Source organism: Rhinatrema bivittatum, chromosome 7 (genome assembly GCF_901001135.1).
Source record: "Rhinatrema bivittatum chromosome 7, aRhiBiv1.1, whole genome shotgun sequence".
In the NCBI taxonomy this organism is placed as follows: Eukaryota; Metazoa; Chordata; class Amphibia; order Gymnophiona; family Rhinatrematidae; genus Rhinatrema; species Rhinatrema bivittatum.
The window spans coordinates 116,241,671-116,263,048 of NC_042621.1; the positions used below are offsets into that span (position 1 = coordinate 116,241,671).

Sequence of the window (21,378 nt, forward strand, 5' to 3'; positions counted from 1 at the left end):
CTCTTCCCAGCTAATTCCCTGATCCTCTCCACCTGGCACAGCAGCTGCTGCAGTGGAGAAGCTCAAGGGCTTCTTGGAAATAGTTTCAACAGCTGCCCAGGACACATACATCATACTGTATTATTACAGCCCAATGCTTACAGCGGGAGCCCTGGATTTTAATTCTTCTTCTGTCACATTTTGTGTGACATTAAGCAAATCACTAAGCCTGCCTGAGCTCAGATTGTAAAACTTTAAGGGAAGGAACTTATGATGTATTAACCTTGAATGCTGAGAGTGCCTCATAAATATTATTTTTCTGGAACACCAACATTGTATGCAGAGCTGTACAAGCTATACCTTCATAAATCAGTACTGTTTTAATAACATGATTAGGATAAAGTGTATAGCAAGTGCACTGGACAAGAGGGATTACACTGTTGCAAGAACCACCCAGTGTCACACTAGCTCTTCTGACCTCCTAATATAGCTTCACACAGCTGATTACTTCAAGCATAGGGAAATGAAAACCCCTGTCACTGTTCATTGCAATGAGACCACAAATTAGATTTGTTTTCATAGACTACAGAAGGGATGAATAGGGGATAGATTATTAAGCACCTCAAAGTGCATATTAAAGGGGCTAAGAATGAGTCCCCATCATTCAATTTTCAGATGAACTCTTTGTGGGCATGTCAGATACTAAGATATATATATATATATATATATATTAGGGATTTAAAATCCCGGGTCAAGGGTCGCCAACCTCAGCCAACCTTTCCTTTGTTTCTTCCTCTGGCCAGTAGTCTGCAGAACGGAACTGGCAAAGAGACTATGGAGCAGGGCTTCCCAAACCTATCCTGGTGACCCCACAGCCAGTTGAGTTTCTAAGGGATCTGCATGAATACAGATGAGATAAATGTGCATATATCTTCCTTGTATGCAAATTTATTTAATGCATATTCATTGTGGGTATCTTGAAACCAGGACTTGCTGTGGAGTTACCAGGACAGGTTTCAGAAACCTTGCTATGGAGGGACACTCCACTAGCAGGAACTTTTTGCACAGTTGTACTGAGACCCCTTCCTGTATGTATGTATTGCTCTCCCAGTGGGGGATCCAGTAGGCTGTTGTAGTCCTTTAAAGGTCTGATGATTTTGCTTGGTGCATTTAAGATGTTCTGTTGGCATACAGTCTAAATGTAAAATGACTGTTCTTTCTAGGTTGTGGGAAACAGAATACGTTAGGATTATTCTTCTGAAATAGTTTTTAGTGGGATCATGCCACTCACTCGAGCATGCCACTCATGTCCCATTCCTTTACAGAATATTACCCTGAAAGGAATAACTGTTACATTTTACCCTGACAGATTACAAAACCTTGGGAAATGCTCAGGATGCAAGCAAATATAATACAACTGAAAAATGGCATTTTCTTTGAAATTAATTCAACATAGCACATAACTCCACTGAGAACTGGAGAACACTACTAAAATATGTAAAAAGAAATTATGATCAGTTACAAAAATGAATATAGATATGTGATTTCCATACTGTCCAGAAAGACCTCTCTCTGATCTGAGCTTATCATGCCTTCTGATGCAGTATCATCTCAGGTCCTACCTTTGACACTTGGAGCGGTAAGTTCTTTTCAGATCCCCCATGCAATCGGAAGCCCCAGGGGCCTTCTCCAGACAGGGTAATGAGAACTTTGTCATCTGCTTCCACAACCATGTTTTTTTCCTTTTCCAAGGCTGACTATATGCTGGAAAGCTGAAGGGTTTGTCGAAGCTCCATCTCTCACACTCCTTATTCTCTCTCTCTCTTTCTCTTCGGTGCTGGAGAGGCTGCTTTCCTCCCACCCTTCCACTCTGTGTGTGTGAGCGTGTGCCTCACACCTACATGCAGAAGACCAAGGTTCTGACAGATAAGCCAGTGTCCCCCGACCCTTCTGAACTTTGAGATTATCTGCCACTCTACTTGCTTTTGATTGGCCATTTGGCTCCTCTGTTTGGTAAGGAGCCAGTACCATCCCAAGCACATGCCTTGTCAATCTTGCTGCCTTCACCCTCTCTTGTCACTGATCTGTCTCATAGTTTGGCCCCAAAATAGCTCCCTCCTGCCTCTCCTTCACAAACTGGAGTTGTTTAATTTTAGGCAGCTTTATTTGAATTGCTGTTCCATTATGAATCTTTCTTTTCTCTGTTCAAGCTCTTCCCGTTGAGCCTAGGGTCACCATCTGTTCACATTTTTCAGGAGACTCTCTGCTGGCAAATCATTTTTGCTGACACTGTGCATCTGTAAATTTCCAGGACAAGAATCCTGTTAGACAACTGCATATAATACAAAATGTTTATACCGCATCTTGCATTAAACGTCACAAGTCAGACGTGTGTGACATTTACAATGGATATAAATAAGTTACCTGCACTCATTAAAATGTAATAATGCCATCACAGTATGTGCATCTTGAATGGGGGTTCTGGATTTGACAGTTAGAGAAAAGGGTGGTAATATGAGTAAAGGGAAGGCAACAGTTGTGGCTGTAGTGCTAGGGACTGACGGTAGAATAAATAACGTACAAGAGGGAAGGTTTAAAACTAACATCAGGACACAAATGGATGTTAATATTCTCCTCTCTGCTCACCTACCTACCCAAATACATCTGTGTCATTAATGCTACGAAGGAGGGAGTTTGAGTTAGTAAACACATTCTGTGGCAAATTCTGTTTGCTCAGAAACACAGAAAGGTGTTACGGTTCTGGGCATGAGTGCCGCGACCAGACCCTTACCTCCGTGCTCCTGGACCTGTTCCCGCTTCAGTTGGCCTAGTTCATGGCCTGTTCGGCGGCGTCCCCGCAAGGGCCACGCCGCCGGGAAGCCTCCCATGGATGCTCTGCCTCTAGGCGCGCGCGCGTCACCAGTGGTGACTCCGCCCAATTCCTGACTCCGCCCAATTCCTGACTCCGCCCAATTCCTGACGTCAGACGCCGCGGCCTTGATAAGCCGGCCGCGGACACTCAGTCTTTGCTTTGCAACGGGCTTACCTACCGGTTCCCTGTTGCTCCGTGCCCCGGAGTGAGCTGCCTTTGGAACTCGCTCCGTTCCTGCTTGTCTGCTACAGTACCTGCCTGGTTCCAGTACCCAAGTCTTGCTACAGTTCCTGCCTGGTTCCAGTATCCGAGTCTTGCTACAGTTCCTGCCTGGTTCCAGTACCCAAGTCTTGCTACAGTTCCTGCCTGGTTCCAGTATCCAAGTCTTGCTACAGTTCCTGCCTGGTTCCAGTATCCAAGTCTTGCTACAGTTCCTGCCTGGTTCCAGTACCCAAGTCTTGCTACAGTTCCTGCCTGGTTCCAGTATCCAAGTCTTGCTACAGTTCCTGCCTGGTTCCAGAACCCGAATCCTGCTATAGTTCCTGCCTGGTTCCAGTACCTGAGTCTTGCTACAGTTCCTGCCTGGTTCCAGTACCCGAGTCCTGCTACAGTTCCTGTCTACTGTTCTAGTCTGGTTCCAGTTCTCAGTCCTGCTCATCCGCCTGCCCGCTCCAGTCTCAAGATCATCAACCCGCCTAAGTCCCAGCGGCCGGGCTCCTACGAGCTCCTTCCGGGGGAGCACCAGCTTCCAGGGTGAAGAGCACCTCCAAGTCCTGCATGAACATCTGCCTCCTGGCCTGCGGTGCATCAGAGACAGTGAACTCCTTTCCCAGTCTCTTGCAGGTCGGCCCAAGGGTCCACTAAAATTGAGACTCCATAACAGAAAGGGACATTTTATAACGTGGCATTCCAGCCCTGCAGAATGAGAATGGTGCAGTTAGCGATACCAGTTCTAAACAAAAGACTCCTCACCACTAACATAGTAGATGACAGCAGATAAAGAGCAATTGCTCCATCCAGTCTGCCCTATAGTCCATACTGCTAAGGATTAATCCCAGCTGCCGGCCTCACCACTCCTTGTTCAAATCACTTTTTGCTGTCTTCCTCTTTGGTTCTGTTCAGTCCTGGATAGATGAGTGTACAAGTTCCCATCCTTAATCCAACATTCAGCAGGGCCTTCTTCCAGCCCCGCCATGTCTTACCACCAAGCTCCGTAATAGTCTAAACAGGTACAAAAACTAATAAGGCTCTTGCCTGAACATCTTGTCCCCTAGGTCCCACAACTTTGCTGGATAATGACAGGCCACGGAGCTTGCCATCATTGACCACAACATAAGTTTGCACATTATCGTCCACTAAAAAGGAATGCATTTATAGTTTTTTGTTTACCTTTATTTCCATGCATTCAAATGGAGTTACACAGTACCATGCTGCTTTACACAATATTTCAGCAATCCCATCAAAGTTTAAAGAATAAACAATAACAAGGTTCCACACTTGTAGTGCCTTTGTTTTTTTTCTAGGCATTATCTTAGGTGCTACTTGTGTGCTTTACTATATTATGGGATGAATTTTCAAAAGCTTTCATGCAGAAAAAAGTGCATATATGTGCATTTTGTAAAAGTGTAACATATGCAATTGTATATACACCTTCATGAGTAAAAATACGCAGAAAAAAATTGGGGGTGTTATAGATGCGTTGGGGTGTGGTTTGCATAGACATGCATAATGAGCCATGTTAAAAGTGACTTACACACAAACATCACCAGCAATGTGCGAGCAGATATGCTACTGCTCATTTACACACACAAGTTCAAACTTTCATGGTGATTTGCAGCTCGATGTTTGGTAGACTGGATTCTTTGGGTGAGAGGCATGGCAGCAGGCTACAGGGTGGGAAAGAATGTATCCAGGAAAGACAGTGCTATAATGGGCGGTAACTGGGACATACTGGGAGTGTGTGAGTGTAACGAAATCAGAAAGTGGACCCCTGTTCCAAGGTAGAGTTGGTGCTACCCAAACGGACAGAGAACCCGTTAGGTCCCTACCGTCGGATGGCAAGGCTCGATGAGATACGTGTTGAAAGAAGACTTCACCCTGGAAGCTCGTGATCCCCCCAGGAGAAGCCTGTAGGGATCCAGCCGCTGGGACTTAAGGAACTCCCTGAAGACTAATGAAAGTCTGGATGCAGGCGCCTCCTGCAGGTCGTGGATTCCAGATGGCTGGCACCTCCAGCTGGTCGTAGATAGTCCAGGAGTAGGTCGAAGGATAGTCCAAAGCCGGTCCAAGGGTCGGTCCAGGAACAGACGAGAGAGAGGTCCAAAGCCAGTCCAGAAGCAACACAGGAGAAGGGTCCAAAGCCAATCCGAAGTCAACTCCAGAAAATCACCAGAGACGGTCCGAAGGTCAGGAGCCAAAGAATCAATCCAATGAAGAGGAGAAGCAGAAGCGGGACCAGGAACAGAGCGAGACCAGGAACATGGGCACCGGAAACCAAGCACAGAGCCTCAATACCAAGGCAAGGTCTGAGGAGCAGACCTTGCCTTAAATATTTAAGGTAAGGGAGGAGTCTCAGGAGGGAGCCACGACAACTTCCTGTCGTGGCCCCTTTAAATCTTATCTTCAGCCGCGCGCGTGGCTCTAAGGCAGCCAGGAAGGGAGAGGAGTCATCCCAGCCGTGCTGGGCCCTGCGGCGGACCTAGCAGCCATGGCCGCGGGAAGAACGCCAGAGGAGGCTACCTGCTCCTGCAGGAGCCTCTAGACCAACCCGACGCCGCGGGTATTTGGTCCCGGTCGTGGCTTGCTGCGGCTGGCAGCCATAACAGTGAGTGCATTTGGGGTAGGTCCCTACTGGAGGATAACTGGAACAGACTGGATTATAATGGGGTGAGGGAGTCAGTGGTAGAAAATCCATTTTCAATATGACATAAGAACATAAGATTTATCTTACTGAGTCAGATTAAAGGTCCATCAAGCCCAGTATCCTGTTTCCAACAGTAGCCAATCCAAGTCACACGTCCCTGGCAAGATTCCAAGGAGTAGATTCCATGCTGCTTATCCCAGGGATAAGCAGTGGATTTCTCTGAATCCAACTTAATAATTGTTTATGGACTTTTCCTCCAGGAACTTGTCCAAATCTTTTTTAAACAAAGCTATACTAATAGGGGTAGATTTTGAAAAACTGCGCGATCGCGTACTTTTGTTTGCGCAGCAGGAGCAAACAAAAGTACGCTGGATTTTATAAGATACGCGCGTAGCCGCGCGTATCTTCTAAAATCCTGGATCGGCGCGCGCAAGGCTGCCGATTTTGGGCAGCCGGCGTGCGCCAAGCCGCGCAGCCTGCCTCCGTTCCCTCCGAGGCCGCTCCGAAATCGGAGCGGCCTCGGAGGGAACTCTCTTTTGCCCTCCCCTCACCTTCCCCTCCCTTCCTCTACCTAACCCACCCCCCCCGGCCCTATCTAAACCCCCCCCTACCTTTATCCATGGATTTACGCCTCCCGGAGGGAGACGTAAATCCACGCGCGCCAGCGGGCTGCTGGCGCACCAAGACTGGACCCGGGGGCGGTTCCGGAGGGCGCGGCCATGCCCCCGGAATGCCCCGGCCCGAAACCATGCCCCTGGGCCTGCCCCCGAAACACTGCGCCCCGCCCCCAAAACGCTGCGTCGTTCGGCCCCGCCCCGACACGCCCCCTTCCGAAAACCCCGGGACTTATGCGAGTCCCTGGGTTCTGCGCGCGCCGGCGCGCAAGGCCCTGCGCAGGGCTTTGAAAATCCGCCCGATAGCTTTCACCACATCCTCTAGCAACGAATTCTAGAGCTTAATTATATGTTGAGCAAAAATATTAATTAATCCTTTTTTTGCTACGGTTTCTCACCTTATAAAATCTGTACTAAATATATAGTAAGGAGTTTTGAGGTGCATGCACTGTTCTGGTCCTTTTCTGCTGCAAGGGGTGTGGGGTCTCTGGAAGCTGGGGCTGTGGAGCTTGAAGCAGGGACCGCTTACTGTGACCTGCAGAATCCTCTTATAGGGGCTGCTGGGTAAGGTATGCAGATGAGCCTTACAGTCCTCTTCTGCTGCCAAAGAAGCCAGCCAGGAGTTATACTTAGAGTCTTCTGATCTGTAGTCAGATGTGTTATCCATTGCGCTACTGACCCACTAATGGGCTTATGGATACTCATGGTACGAGAGTTGATGAGGAAGAGAGAGAACAGAGGAGGAGAAAGAGGAGGTATCCTTTCAGAGAGTATACAGAGCTAAAGCACAGTTTTTGGATCTCTCAGAGGAGCAAGTCATACGCTGGTTCAGATTCTGTTATTGTTTGTAAGGTTTTGGGTGGACCCTTGGACACTGTGGCAGCTGACCACGCCCACGGGGGAAGTCCCGTGAGGGGCCACAGGTCAGGCTCAGCTTTGGGACACACAACACAGAGTTATATCTTTTATTAAAAAGAGTTGAGAAGCCACCAGGGGTGGCAGTAGTGAGTAGAGATGAAGCCCAGATGGGCTAGGGTTCCTCAGGATACTGGAACAGCAATTCCCTCTATGGCTGTGCTGTAGTGGAGAAAGTGAGATAGTGAGTACAGTGGAGCATACACAGAGTTCTGGTATAGAGCCTCATTGGTAAAGTTACTCACACAGCGGTTTCTCCCGGAAGGTGACACAGAAGCTGGAATACAGGCAGGCCCTCGAGGAGCGAGTACCTTGTTCCAGGGAACAGCTCTGAGGAAATAAAGTTGGTAACTCACTGATGATGTAGGCAGTGGTTTCTTCCAAGCAGAATATATAGGTTCAGACAGCAAGTCAGGGAACATGGGCCCTCAAGGAGAGAGTACCAGTTCCTGATGGCGACCTGCAAGAAATGAGAGAGGCCCCCAAGGAGCGGGTACCCCGTTAGGATAAAGTCCAAAACTTGGAGAGGCAGAGTAGCTAGGTATGGAGAGCGAATCCCATCCATAAGGAGATCCCTTGCTAACTCGATTAGCTAGCAAAATGTGTAGGCTTTTGTATCCGGGATGCGTGATGTCATCACAGGGGGACGCCCCTGAGGTTCGCGCCAAAGAGAGAATAAGAAGCAGGGCCGCAAGGCACGTGCGCCCTATGGTACCTGGACAATATGGTGGGATGCACGGCCCAAGCCGGACCAGGGACGCTGGAGAGGACGGCAGGCAGACGCCACGGCAGCCAGACGTCCATGATCTGCGTGAGGAGTCGCAAAGAAGGTAGGGTGGGCGGAGTGGAGACATCGGGCAGCGACAGTCATAACAGATTCAACAAGGAAACCATATAGTATCTATGCCAGCAGTTAGAACAGGACTGCAACCTTCAACATGCAGGAGCCATGTCTTGTTTGTACACATTAAGGTCACTACTGCCCTGGCATTTTTGGCCACCTACACCTTCCAGATACTATTAGAGGTCACGACTGGAATAAGCCAGTCTGCCACCTCTATATGTATAGAGCAGTTTCTGGCTGCATTTCTCAGAAAAACTGTTGCGCAGATGGACGGGAATGTGAACCCCTTGCCCGAAGTGGAGTTGGCACAACCTGAGAGTGTGAACCCCTGCAGGTCCCCACCATCGGGAGGTGAGGCCGGGTTGTTGCAGGGGCCAGCTGGAGCTTCACCAATACCAACCCCGTTCTCCGCAGGTTGAGCCCTTGGGTGCGGGGGCCGGCTGGTCTTAGGTGGGCCCCTGTGATGACGGTTGGGTAACAGCTGGAAGAGTTGTCCACAGACAGTCCAAGATCAGAAACCAGAGGATCACCGATAGCTGGTCCAAAATCAGAAGCCGAAGAGTCGCCGATAGCCAGTCCAGAGTCAGAAGCCAGAAGAATCACCGAAAGCCAGTCCGAGGTCAGAAGCTAGAAGATCCGTCCGCAGGAACCAGAGGAAGGGAGCTGAAGCAGAAACAGGACTCGGAAGGCAGGAACAGGACTCGGAAGGCAGGAATAGGAAGCAGGACACCAACACAGCTCTGAAGACTCCACCAGAGCAAAGCAGACTCAATGCCAAATCATAGAAGGGTTGAAGAAGCAGATCTAAATAGGCCTGAGCCGATGATGTCATCAAGGGGAGGTCCCGCAAGTTCCTGCCACTGGCCCTTTAAGAGGCGGGGCCATCCACACGCGCGCGCGTAAGGAAGGGGCCGGCCTTCTGAGGCTAAGCTCGGCGTCTAGCACGCTGGAGAAGGCCCGGCGCGGAGGAGAGTCGGCCGACTGCGTGTCGGCGAAGACCCGGGAGGCAGTGGGGCTGGCAGAGCTGCATCGGGGCACACGATGAGGCCAGTGAGTCAACAAAAACATAATAAGATATAACATTCTCTTGGAGTAGACACAACAAATAATAACTGATTTCTACAACATTGCACACTTCCCCTCTATCTTGCATTCACGTCCCTATAAGGGCACCAGGAGATGATGAGGCAACCTACCTCAACTGCAAAGGTTTTTACCCCTTTAATATCCAAACAGTCTGCGATGCCAAGGGGATCATTGTGGACATCATGGCCAGGTTTCCAGGATCTAGTCACAATGCTTACATCCTTTCACAGTCAGAAATTCCTGAATGCTTCCAGGAAGAGCACATCACTGGGGGCTGGCTTCTAGGTAGGAGTACACTTATCACTACCACCACACAGCACACTAACTCCCGATAGCGTGCATTAACTCAAAAATGAATTTTTTCTGAAATTTCGGGAAAAATTAAATCATTTTTCGGTTCTCCCGAACCATTCTGAATTAGGCAATTTCGTTAACATTGCCTAATTCGGGAAAAACAGTTGCACATCCCTAATCTATATACCTCTTTGTCTGTCTCTGCTGTTGCAGGTCTGCCACTCTAGCCTCCAGAGATTGGACTCATTCTCTGAGAGCCAGAACCTCTTTGCACCGGGTGCACACATACAACTTCTCACCAACAGATAAAAAGTTATACATGTGGCACTAAATGCAAATGACAGGAAGGCCCCCTCTTGCTGCTGGACTGTTGCCTTCATCTTTATTGTGTTGAGTTCTTAGTTAAATTTAGGCTTCTAAGGGAGTAGGAATGTGTAAAGTCATTTAAATTTATTGGTGTATTCCCTATTGATCTGGTAACAACCTCTAAGGGGATAATTAATAGGGATGTGAATCGTTTTCCATATCGTCTTAACGATAGAAATCGTGTGGCAGGGCAAGAAAATCGTCTTAGGCACGATTATTTCATTGAAAAATCGTTAAAAATCGTTTTTTCCGATTAGTGCGCACTAACTCGAGTTAGTGCGCACTAACTCCCCGTTAGTGCGCACTAACTCGAGTTAGTGCGCACTAACTGAAAATGATACAAATAAACACTTTCCAGGTCACTGAAGGTCAGTTAGGAATGAATATGTGTTCCTATTGGCTGGCTGCCCTCTTATCTATTGATGTTACCACTGAGGTGATGGTTGGGGGGATGGGAAATGGAACTGGAAACTCACGAACACCAACAGAAAATGAAACAAAGTGTTGACACTTCCCAGGTCAGTAAAGGTCACTTAGGAATGAATATGTATTCCTATTGGCTGGCTGTGCTCTTATCTATTGATGTTACCAAGGTTTCCACTGAGGTAATGGTTGGGGGGATGTGAAATGGAAACAGTTGCAAGCTTGACAAAAAAAGTAATGTGATGATCAGCACTTCTTTGTTTATTATTTTTGTTAGCAGGCACCTGAAATGCTAGTGCATGTTGAATTTGCCAATCACTGTGCATTTTAGAAAGGTGGTCCTGGCTGGAACTGTACACAGTTCAAATATATGTAATTGATTGTTGGTAAGTGTATTTTTTAAGTAGCCACACTGGCACCAGTATGTTTACTTATCCTCTTACTTAACTCACTAGCTCAGCTTTGTAAGAAGGGCTTCTCTGCTTGTGTGTTGCTTTTCTTTGCTGTGAGGAGAGCAGAAACATCAGATCTGTATTCAATCTACTTCAGTCATCTCTTATATTAACCTACTCAATTTTTTTTAAATGATTTGTTATATCACTGAATTAATAATTCATTATTATTAGGTGGTGGTGAATGTCTGGACCCCCGCTGGGCTTTTGGTAAGTCTTGTGGGGGTCAGGAGGCCCCCCCAAGGTGGCCAAAAGTCCTTGGGAGTCCAGCGGGGGTCTGGGAGCGATCTCCTGTCGCAAATCGTTTTTTCGTAAGGAAAATGGCGCCGGCCATAGCAGGGTGGGTTTTAGGGTTGCTTTAGCGTGCCGGTTTCCCCGCCCTCCCCCCCACTGGACCCCAGGTAATATAAGGCACTTTGGGGGGGTTCGGGAGGGTGGGGGATTTATTTTCAAGGGTCAGGGTGTTGTGATCTTCCTGCACACAGTGCCCTAACCCTGGCAGGAGGGTGGGGGATTTATTTTCAAGGGTCGGGGTGTTGTGATCTTCCTGCACACAGTGCCCTAACCCTGGCAGGAGGGTGGGGGATTTATTTTAAAGGGTCGGGGTGTGTTTTAGGTTTGCTTTAGCGTACCGGTTTCCCCGCCCTGCCCCCCACTGGACCCCAGGTAATATAAGGCACTTTGGGGGGGTTCGGGAGGGTGGGGGATTTATTTTCAAGGGTCAGGGTGTTGTGATCTTCCTGCACACAGTGCCCTAACCCTGATAGGAGGGTGGGGGATTTATTTTCAAGGGTCGGGGTGTTGTGATCTTCCTGCACACAGTGCCCTAACCCTGGCAGGAGGGTGGGGGATTTATTTTAAAGGGTCGGGGTGTGTTTTAGGTTTGCTTTAGCGTGCCGGTTTCCCCGCCCTGCCCCCCACTGGACCCCAGGTAATATAAGGCACTTTGGGGGGGATCGGGAGGGTGGGGGATTTATTTTCAAGGGTCAGGGTGTTTTGATCTTCCTGCACACAGTGCCCTAACCCTGGCAGGAGGGTGGGGGATTTATTTTCAAGGGTCGGGGTGTTGTGATCTTCCTGCACACAGTGCCCTAACCCTGGCAGGAGGGTGGGGGATTTATTTTCAAGGGTCGGGGTGTTGTGATCTTCCTGCACACAGTGCCCTAACCCTGGCAGGAGGGTGGGGGATTTATTTTCAAGGGTCGGGGTGTTGTGATCTTCCGGCACACAGTGCCCTAACCCTGGCAGGAGGGTGGGGGATTTATTTTCAAGGGTCGGGGTGTTGTGATCTTCCTGCACACAGTGCCCTAACCCTGGCAGGAGGGTGGGGGATTTATTTTCAAGGGTCGGGGTGTTGTGATCTTCCTGCACACAGTGCCCTAACCCTGGCAGGAGGGTGGGGGATTTATTTTCAAGGGTCGGGGTGTTGTGATCTTCCTGCACACAGTGCCCTAACCCTGGCAGGAGGGTGAGGGATTTATTTTTAAGGGTCGGGGTGTGTTTTAGGTTTGCTTTAGCGTGCCGGTTTCCCCGCCCTGCCCCCCACTGGACCCCAGGTAATATAAGGCACTTTGGGGGGGTTCGGGAGGGTGGGGGATTTATTTTCAAGGGTCGGGGTGGGTTTTAGGGTTGCTTTAGCGTGCCGGTTTCCCCGCCCTGCCCCCCATTGGACCCCAGGTAATTTAAGGCACTTTGGGGGGGTTCGGGAGGGTGGGGGATTTATTTTCAAGGGTCAGGGTGTTGTGATCTTCCTGCACACAGTGCCCTAACCCTGGCACCAGGGGTGTTGTGATCTTCCTGCACCCAGTGCCCTAACCCTGGCACCAGGGGTGTTGTGATCTTCCTGCACACACAGTGCCCTAACCCTGGCACCAGGGGTGTTGTGATCTTCCTGCACACAGTGCCTGACCCTGACTCCTCCCCTCCCCCATGTCCCAGCCAGTGAATAGTGTGTGGGTGAGTGGTGGGGGGGGGGGGGGGGAGGGATGGGAAGGGAGAGACAGCCCCTGCATTCAGGGGCTGTCTCTCCCTTCCTATCCCTCCCAGGGAGTGGGGCTGGCTCTCCCTTCCCATCCCTCACAGGGAGTGGGGCTGCTTGCCCCTTCACCTCCCCCCACCCCCTCCCCTTCCCCTTCTCTCTCCCATATACCAGCAGTGGGGGATGTGAAGGGTGGGATACTTCAGCCCTTTCCAGTCTGAGCTTCTTAACTTACTTTTTTTCATCTTCTTTTTTATTTTCTCATTGTAGATGGATCATGATAGGGAGTCAGCCCAACCGTCCTCCTCAAAGGCCGATCGTGATGCTAGGTCCCGGAAGCCACGGTTCACACAGGCAGATGTGGACCTCCTAGCCTGGCTACTCCTCCTGGATGAGGAGCATCTCTACACCCCCTCAGGCAGCAGGCCTAACCTTCAAAGGGAGTCTGCAGCCTGGGTGGCTCTCCAGGAGGAGTTCTGCCGGAGAGCCTCTTACCCGCGTGAGATCGAAGATCTCAAGAAGAAAGGTGAGAGATAATGTTAGTGGTGTATTATATTTATTTATATTTATTTATCATTTTGAAATGATGTGATTTGTATTTGGGAATTTTGAATGCCACATTAAAAGATAGCTAATTTTTTTTTTATTACTAAATGTTATATATTGCATAAAAAAATAACCTAGCAGGGCATGTTGTGTTTGTAAGTAATTTATTAATCAATTAATGTTATTCTATTTCCTTTCTACCTCTAATTCTCAGGTCGGCATCTGAGACTTCACGAGGGTGATTGGCTTGAGGAGGTCCGCCTGACTTTAGCGCGTCCTTCGCCTGGTAGGCTGTTTGAGAATACTCCACAAGTACACAAATATTATTCAATTAATTGTAATGGAATTTGTGTTTAATATTGTTTGTGTCAGTTCCAATTCCTTTTTTTTAAATTTTAACTGTTGTTCTGTGAAATTTGATCTGTGTCTTCGTACAGAACCACACACCAGCAGGGACGAGGCAGGGCTTCCTGGGCCCAGTAGCTGTCAGCAGAGGAGGACGGAGCAAACCGTCACTGGTGGGCCAGGTATTATATTATTAGATAATTGAGCCCTGACCATTGACCAACATGCTGCAAATGTGAATGGGGGATAAATGTGAGACTGAGGGAAGGGGGTATTAGTCACTGTGAGAGGGGAGGGAGGCAGTGGGAGAAAGAGGATGAGTGAGGAAGAAGAACTGTAGAAGAGTGCCATGTTAAAAAATGAACTGAAAAACATTTTTTTTTAATGTAGCACGTGTGTACGGGCTTAATGGCTTGTATTTTGGCCCACAGGGCCAGTATGTATGTTGTAGTACTAGTAGTAGTAGTTTGTCTAGTATCTGTCTGAGGCAGAAAATCAAAATTATTGTTTGTGATCAGTCAGTTATATAGGGTGGGATAGATGTATGTTATGTTATATATTTATATAATATTATCTCTAATTATCTAGAATGATATCCCTCCACTCTCCCTCTCCGAGGTTGTAGACTATAAACTCATTTTTCCAAAACCCTACAATTTAGTAAACTAAGGGGTTGAATGTATTTTAATATTGTAAACTTGCTGGTGCGTACAATACTGGTTTGTGGCCCTCGAGGACCATAACTGCCCACCCCTGTTCTATATCTTATGTAGAATTTTTTACATTTCTTTACAGGGCAAGAAGAGGCAGCCACAGCCACCAGTGCCACTGCCAGTGCCCAAAGGATGGAGGCAGCCACAGCCGGGCCCAGCAGCACCAGCACCAGCACTGCTGCTGTACTCCCTGCAGGATCTCCTCCAAGCTGCGTATGTACTGCACATGCGCAGTTTGGCATACTGAAGGAGCTCCTGCAGGGAGGAAACAGCATCAGGGCAGATGTCAAGGATGTGCAGAGGAGGCTGTCAGCCATGGAGGAGGCCTTTCAGGAGCTGAGGGCACAGGTATCTCCTCCTCATGAGATGCCTCGTGAGGAGGAGATGCCACTGCCCTCTGCTCCAGAGCAGGATCCTCCTCTCGGGTTGCCATTCTCCTCTCCACATCCTTGAGTACTGGGTGCTAAAACACATAATTTTTTTTTGGTATGTTGTCATTGTAAAGTTATATTTTTATAACAGTGTTATTTAATTTCGTTATAGTTTTGTAGTTAATAAAATGTTTTAAATTTGAGAAATATTAGTGGACTCAATTATTAAAATTATTATAAATTGGGATTTATAGTCAACAGATTTTCTAACATGCACAGACACAGCAATAAAATTACCAGTGTTATCAATTAGTCTTTCAGTTTCCAATCCAGTCCATCTGCAACTCATCAAGATCAGCCTCAGCTTCCCCCATTTCTCCCAGACCACGACCTAGTCATGATTTGACTGTTAAGACTTCTTATACTATCACTTACTCCAGATAAAGAGCGAGAGTAAATATAAAGCTGCCAAATCTACACATACAGTAAATCTCTTATAAAATAGCGACTAACATACATAAATGTTGGCCTCCACTTGGGAACACCTAGACCATCCCTTTTTTCACACGTGTAGATTTACTCATGTTGTACTATATGTATATAAAGAAGTATATGCTATTTATGTAAACACGTAAATGCTGTTTTTTATTAATGCAACTTGAAAATTCAACTTAACATGTATCTGCTCCGCAGGGAGAAATAATTAAATCTCGGCCAGAGAAACCTTTTACTGACCACAGGGAGGTTAGGTAACTCATGACACAACTGGAGATGGTTTTGATTTAGGCACTAACTTACGTGGTCAGGCTTTATTTAGAGAGTGAGACAAATTGGTCCCTACAAACCAGGGTTTTCCAAATAAATAACCACTCACTCAGCAGGATTTTATGCATGATGTAAATTTGCATATACTGAGTCCCCATGATATGCAAATGTATTTCATGCATAATTCTTTGTGGATATTCTAAAAATCCAACTGGCTGTGGAATCCCCAGGACCGGTTTGGTAAGCTGAGCTATAAACTGTCTCAGCCTGAAAAATAAACCATGCCCCTATCACAGTATGATATACATTAACTGCTTAGAGAGACTATGGTCAAAACTCAAAAGTACTTTAACTGCCTGTTTTCTAACAGCTGCTAAATAAGCGCACACAGTTGATAGACACAAACTTAGGTTTCTTTCTTGCACATACAAAGTCCTTATTCATCAAGCTGACAAGATAGATGATAACAGCACAGCAGACACCTGAGGTGAAGAGGCAGGGGCAGTTCTATCATGAGGCACTGGCAGTGCTTCTGCTGAATGCTCCATCCTGCTGTGTTCCCAAATGACCTTGCATCCCCATCCTAGACAAGAGACTCACTCCTCCTCCCAGTCACAGCGAATTTTCACATTATGAAGCAGCGGAAGGTTGATTTTGATGAAAACCAATTCCTCTACTAAGTCTGGATTCAAACGTGCACGGAGTGGACTCACAATATTCCCTGTCAATGAAAATACTCGTTCACTTTGCACACTGGTGGGTGGGCAGGAAAGAAAGTGTTGTGCTACTCTGGTAAGATAAGGCCACATTGAAGCTTTTTCTGCCCAATATCTCAGGGGATCTGACTCCATGCTCTCAACTGGCTCAGAGAGAAAATTATTCACATGAATTTCTGCAACCTTCTCTTGCAGGTGCTGCTGGTTAGCAGCCCCACCACTCTGAAATGTGACAAATTTTGCTCTTGCTATTGAAATAGGACCAGTTTCATGAAATTTGGGAGGAGAATGGGTTGTCATCATGGGAGGGAAGCAGCTGGTGGAACTGGAAGCAGCTGAGCAGGATGGAGTGGGAGGAGTTGAAATCTTTTTAACCATTTCAATCAACTTATTTGTCCAGGATGCAAGAGTATTGCACTTGAGAGCAACATTGCCTTTCACACGTGGGTCACACATAGTAGCTAAGATATAGCTATCCTTCTCCATTAGAGGTTTCAACCTTTTCTGTACTTGCTCTTTTAAGCATCTCACAAGCTGCAACACTTCCTTCGACAAATCTGTCTGATGCAGATATTCCTGTAATACCTGCTCCAGATCATATATTACAGGAATGATATCACCTAACGTGGCTGTAGCTGCACTCAGTGCATCAGTATATACTTTGAAAGGCTTGAGGACATGCACCATCTGTGCAATGTTTGTCCAGTCCTGACATCCAAGTGGATTTTCCAATCCAATTTCAGATTCCATTGCCAAATCATGCAGAGGTGTCTGTTGTTCAGACAACCTCTCCAACATAAGATAGGTGGAATTCCATCTGGTAGGCACATCCTGTACGAGGTTATGCAATGGTGCCCTAACTGCTTTTTGTTTTTCTCTGAGTTCCTTCCCACTTTTCACACTGCGATTGAAATGCCCAGTTATTTTGCGGCACTTTTCAATCAACCGCTTCAGGGCTTGACGACTAGTACCTTGCACTTCCTTGGCACCTAGCCCCAACGCATCCCTCACTACCAGGTGCAGTGTATGTGCAAAGCATCGGATGCCTTTGAATCCACCATTCTCCAGAGCCTTAATCATATTGGCAGCATTGTCAGTAATGATATATCCATTTAAACATTCCATATCACTGCTTCTAAGTAGCCCTTTCCATCCTTCCATCATCCCCTGAATTGTCTGTAAGATATTTGCAGAAGTATGTCTCTGGTCTAGCACTTGAGCATGCAGTAAAGCCCACCGGTATCCTGGAGAAAGCTTTTTGGAGCTGCTGGTGCTACTGCCACTGCTTGTGCTTGTGCTGTCAGTTAATGCCTCATCCAGCTGCCACCAATGTGCTGTTAGAGACAAATATGCATGTGTTGCATTCTTACTAGTCCAAAGATCAGTGGTGAGATGTATGCTCCTTCCCTTTGCCCTTGCCATCACAATCTGCATTTCAGCACGACATTGTGAGTACAGGGAAGGAATCACCTGACGGGTAAATGTAGTTCTTGAAGGAATTTTGTAGTCAGGGGCTAAAAGATGGATCAGCTTCTTAAATCCACTATTCTCTACAATCTGCAGTGGCTGATCATCCTCAGCAATCATTACAGCAATTTGTCGTGTCACCACTTTGGATACTACTTGCTTCCTAGTCTGTGAAATTGAAGAAGGACACCACCCCATCTGCTCAACAGTAGCTTGCCGCTGCTGCCGGGGAAGAGGAGAAGAAGAAGACTGCTTCTGCTTCACATACACACAATCTTCTGAAGTAATTTCCTTCTGTGGCTTCCCTGCAGCTTCTTCTGCAAGCAACAGTGCTTTATGTTCTCTTTCAAGGTGATATTTCATGTTGGTGGTAGTAAGATGTCCAATAGTTCTTCCACGGCTCACCATCCTTTTACAATGGATACATTGAGCACATCTCCAATCATCCGTAACATTAAAATGATTCCAAACCTTAGATGTTTTTCTACTGTCCCTTACTCTAGGCTGGACATTTCTTGTCAGTGTTGTCATCAGAGTAGGAGTAGTAGTACTAGGAGTAGAAGTAGCAGAAGTTGTTCTTGTAGTAACCTGCAAAAGTTCAACTGGTTTAGGACTAGAGAGGATACTACTGGCGCTGACAGTGGTTTTTTTGACAATCGGACTACCATCATCTGATTCATCATCACTACTATCACTGTCATTGGCGGTGTTTTTCTCCTCATCCTGATTATCATCATTGTCATCCTCCTCCTCAGACTCAGAGTCCTCTGATTCTCTATTCAGCACTTTCTGTAGCACTTCATCCATCAATAAACTTTGCTGCTGCCGCACAGATTTCACTTTCACCTTTCCAGATTTTGCTCCTTCCTTGTCCTGCAAGTTACCTTGCTCCTTTACATTCGCTGAAGTAGAAGGGGTATCATCAAATCGCAGTTTTTTCCTACTGACTGGAATTTTCTTTCCAGTAGCACTCTTCTTCTTACCAGCAAACATTTTTAAAACGTTATGGCTGCAAGTCCAGTCCAGTACCAACAAGTAAGCTGGCACAGCAGTGTACTGAGCAGCACCTAATAGATAAGATATATAGAAGGGTTAAATACAGTTAGTGAGTGACTTCGTCAGTCAGTGACAGGTCACTGTGTGATTAGTAATCTGACTAGTGGCTCACTGGCGTGGCTAGTAGCCAGCCACTAGCCAATGACACTAGGCTACCCCATAATATTATATTTACTTATACTTGCACTACTAACACAAACAATTTATTTATAAATTTAAGGCTCACGTGCATTTGCAAGTCCAGCACCAACACAGGGGTAGTGGCTGGCTAGTGTAAGACAACACACTAGTTTACTAGTAAATCGGGGGAAGTGGGAGGGGAAGGGGAGGGCGGGAAAACCGGCAGACTAAAGCAACCCTAAAACCCACCCCGACCCTTTAAAATAAATCCCCTACCCTCCCGAACCCCCCCAAAGTGCCTTATATTACCTGGGGTCCAGTGGGGGGGAGGGCAGGGAAACCGGCACACTAAAGCAGCCCTAAAACCCACCCCGACCCTTTAAAATAAATCCCCCACCCTCCCGAACCCCCACAAAGTGCCTTATATTACCTGGGGTCCAGTGGGGGGGAGGGCAGGGAAACCGGCACACTAAAGCAGCCCTAAAACCCACCCCGACCCTTTAAAATAAATCCCCCACCCTCCCGAACCCCCACAAAGTGCCTTATATTACCTGGGGTCCAGTGGGGGGGGAGGGCAGGGAAACCGGCACACTAAAGCAGCCCTAAAACACACCCCGACCCTTTAAAATAAATCCCCCACCCTCCCGAACCCCCTCAAAGTGCCTTATATTACCTGGGGTCCAGTGGGGGGGAGGGCAGGGAAACCGGCACACTAAAGCAACCCTAAAACCCACCCCGACCCTTTAAAATAAATCCCCCACCCTCCTGAACCCCCCCAAAGTGCCTTATATTACCTGGGGTCCAGTGGGGGGGAGGGCAGGGAAACCGGCACACTAAAGCAACCCTAAAACCCACCATGACCCTTTAAAATAAATCCCCCACCCTCCCGAACCCCCCCAAAGTGCCTTATATTACCTGGGGTCCAGTGGGGGGGAGGGCAGGGAAACCGGCACACTAAAGCAACCCTAAAACCCACCCCGACCCTTTAAAATAAATCCCCCACCCTCCCGAACCCCCCCCCAAAGTGCCTTATATTACCTGGGGTCCAGTGGGGGGGGAGGGCAGGGAAACCGGCACACTAAAGCAACCCTAAAACCCACCCCGACCCTTTAAAATAAATCCCCCACCCTCCCGAACCCCCACAAAGTGCCTTATATTACCTGGGGTCCAGTGGGGGGGAGGGCAGGGAAACCGGCACACTAAAGCAACCCTAAAACCCACCATGACCCTTTAAAATAAATCCCCCACCCTCCCGAACCCCCCCAAAGTGCCTTATATTACCTGGGGTCCAGTGGGGGGGAGGGCAGGGAAACCGGCACACTAAAGCAACCCTAAAACCCACCCCGACCCTTTAAAATAAATCCCCCACCCTCCCGAACCCCCACAAAGTGCCTTATATTACCTGGGGTCCAGTGGGGGGGAGGGCAGGGAAACCGGCACACTAAAGCAACCCTAAAACCCACCATGACCCTTTAAAATAAATCCCCCACCCTCCCGAACCCCCCCAAAGTGCCTTATATTACCTGGGGTCCAGTGGGGGGGAGGGCAGGGAAACCGGCACACTAAAGCAACCCTAAAACCCACCCCGACCCTTTAAAATAAATCCCCCACCCTCCTGACCCCCACAAAGTGCCTTATATTACCTGGGGTCCAGTGGGGGGGAGGGCAGGGAAACCGGCACACTAAAGCAACCCTAAAACCCACCATGACCCTTTAAAATAAATCCCTCACACCAAACAAAAGCAACACACAAGCAGAGAAGCCCTTCTTACAAAGCTGAGCTAGTGAGTTAAGTAGGAGGATAAGTAAACATACTGGTGCCACTGTGGCTACTTAAAAAATACACTTACCAACAATCAATTACATATATTTGAACTGTGTACAGTTCCAGCCAGGACCACCTTTCTAAAATGCACAGTGATTGGCAAATTTCACGTGCCTGCTAACAAAAATAATAAACAAACAAGTTCTAGTCACGTGAGTGCTGATCATCACATGTCAAGCTTGCAACTGTTTCCATTTCACATCCCCCCAACCATTACCTCAGTGGAAACCTTGGTAACATCAATAGATAAGAGCACAGCCAGCCAATAGGAATACATATTCATTCCTAAGTGACCTTTACTGACCTGGGAAGTGTCAACACTTTGTTTCATTTTCTGTTGGTGTTCGTGAGTTTCCAGTTCCATTTCCCATCCCCCCAACCATCACCTCAGTGGTAACATCAATAGATAAGAGGGCAGCCAGCCAATAGGAACACATATTCATTCCTAACTGACCTTCAGTGACCTGGAAAGTGTTTATTTGTATCATTTTCAGTTAGTGCGCACTAACTCGAGTTAGTGCGCACTAACGGGGAGTTAGTGCGCACTAACTCGAGTTAGTGCGCACTAACACGATTTAACGATTTTTAACGATAAATCGTTAGAATTTCTATTGTATCGTGTTCTATAACGATTTAAGACGATATAAACATTATCGGACGATAATTTTAATCGTTGAAAAACGATTCACATCCCTAATAATTAAACTCTTGATAAGGGCTAGGGCAACCCTATGTTTTAGATAAAAGCCTAATTGATTTTTAATCTGA

The 21,378-nt window shown here is 47.4% G+C and overlaps 1 protein-coding gene across 1 annotated transcript in view; it reads right to left on the reverse strand.

Annotated features, from left to right (window-relative positions):
* Positions 1–1,929, reverse strand: part of SYNPO2L (synaptopodin 2 like) — a 131,755-nt gene extending 129,826 nt beyond the window's left edge. Inside the window, exon 1 of the mRNA XM_029608969.1 lies at positions 1,602–1,929. Within this exon, the coding sequence (XP_029464829.1) occupies positions 1,602–1,712 (111 nt within the window). The 5' untranslated portion in view covers positions 1,713–1,929. The remainder of the gene's footprint in view (positions 1–1,601) is intronic.
* Between the last annotated feature and the right edge of the window lie 19,449 nt (positions 1,930–21,378).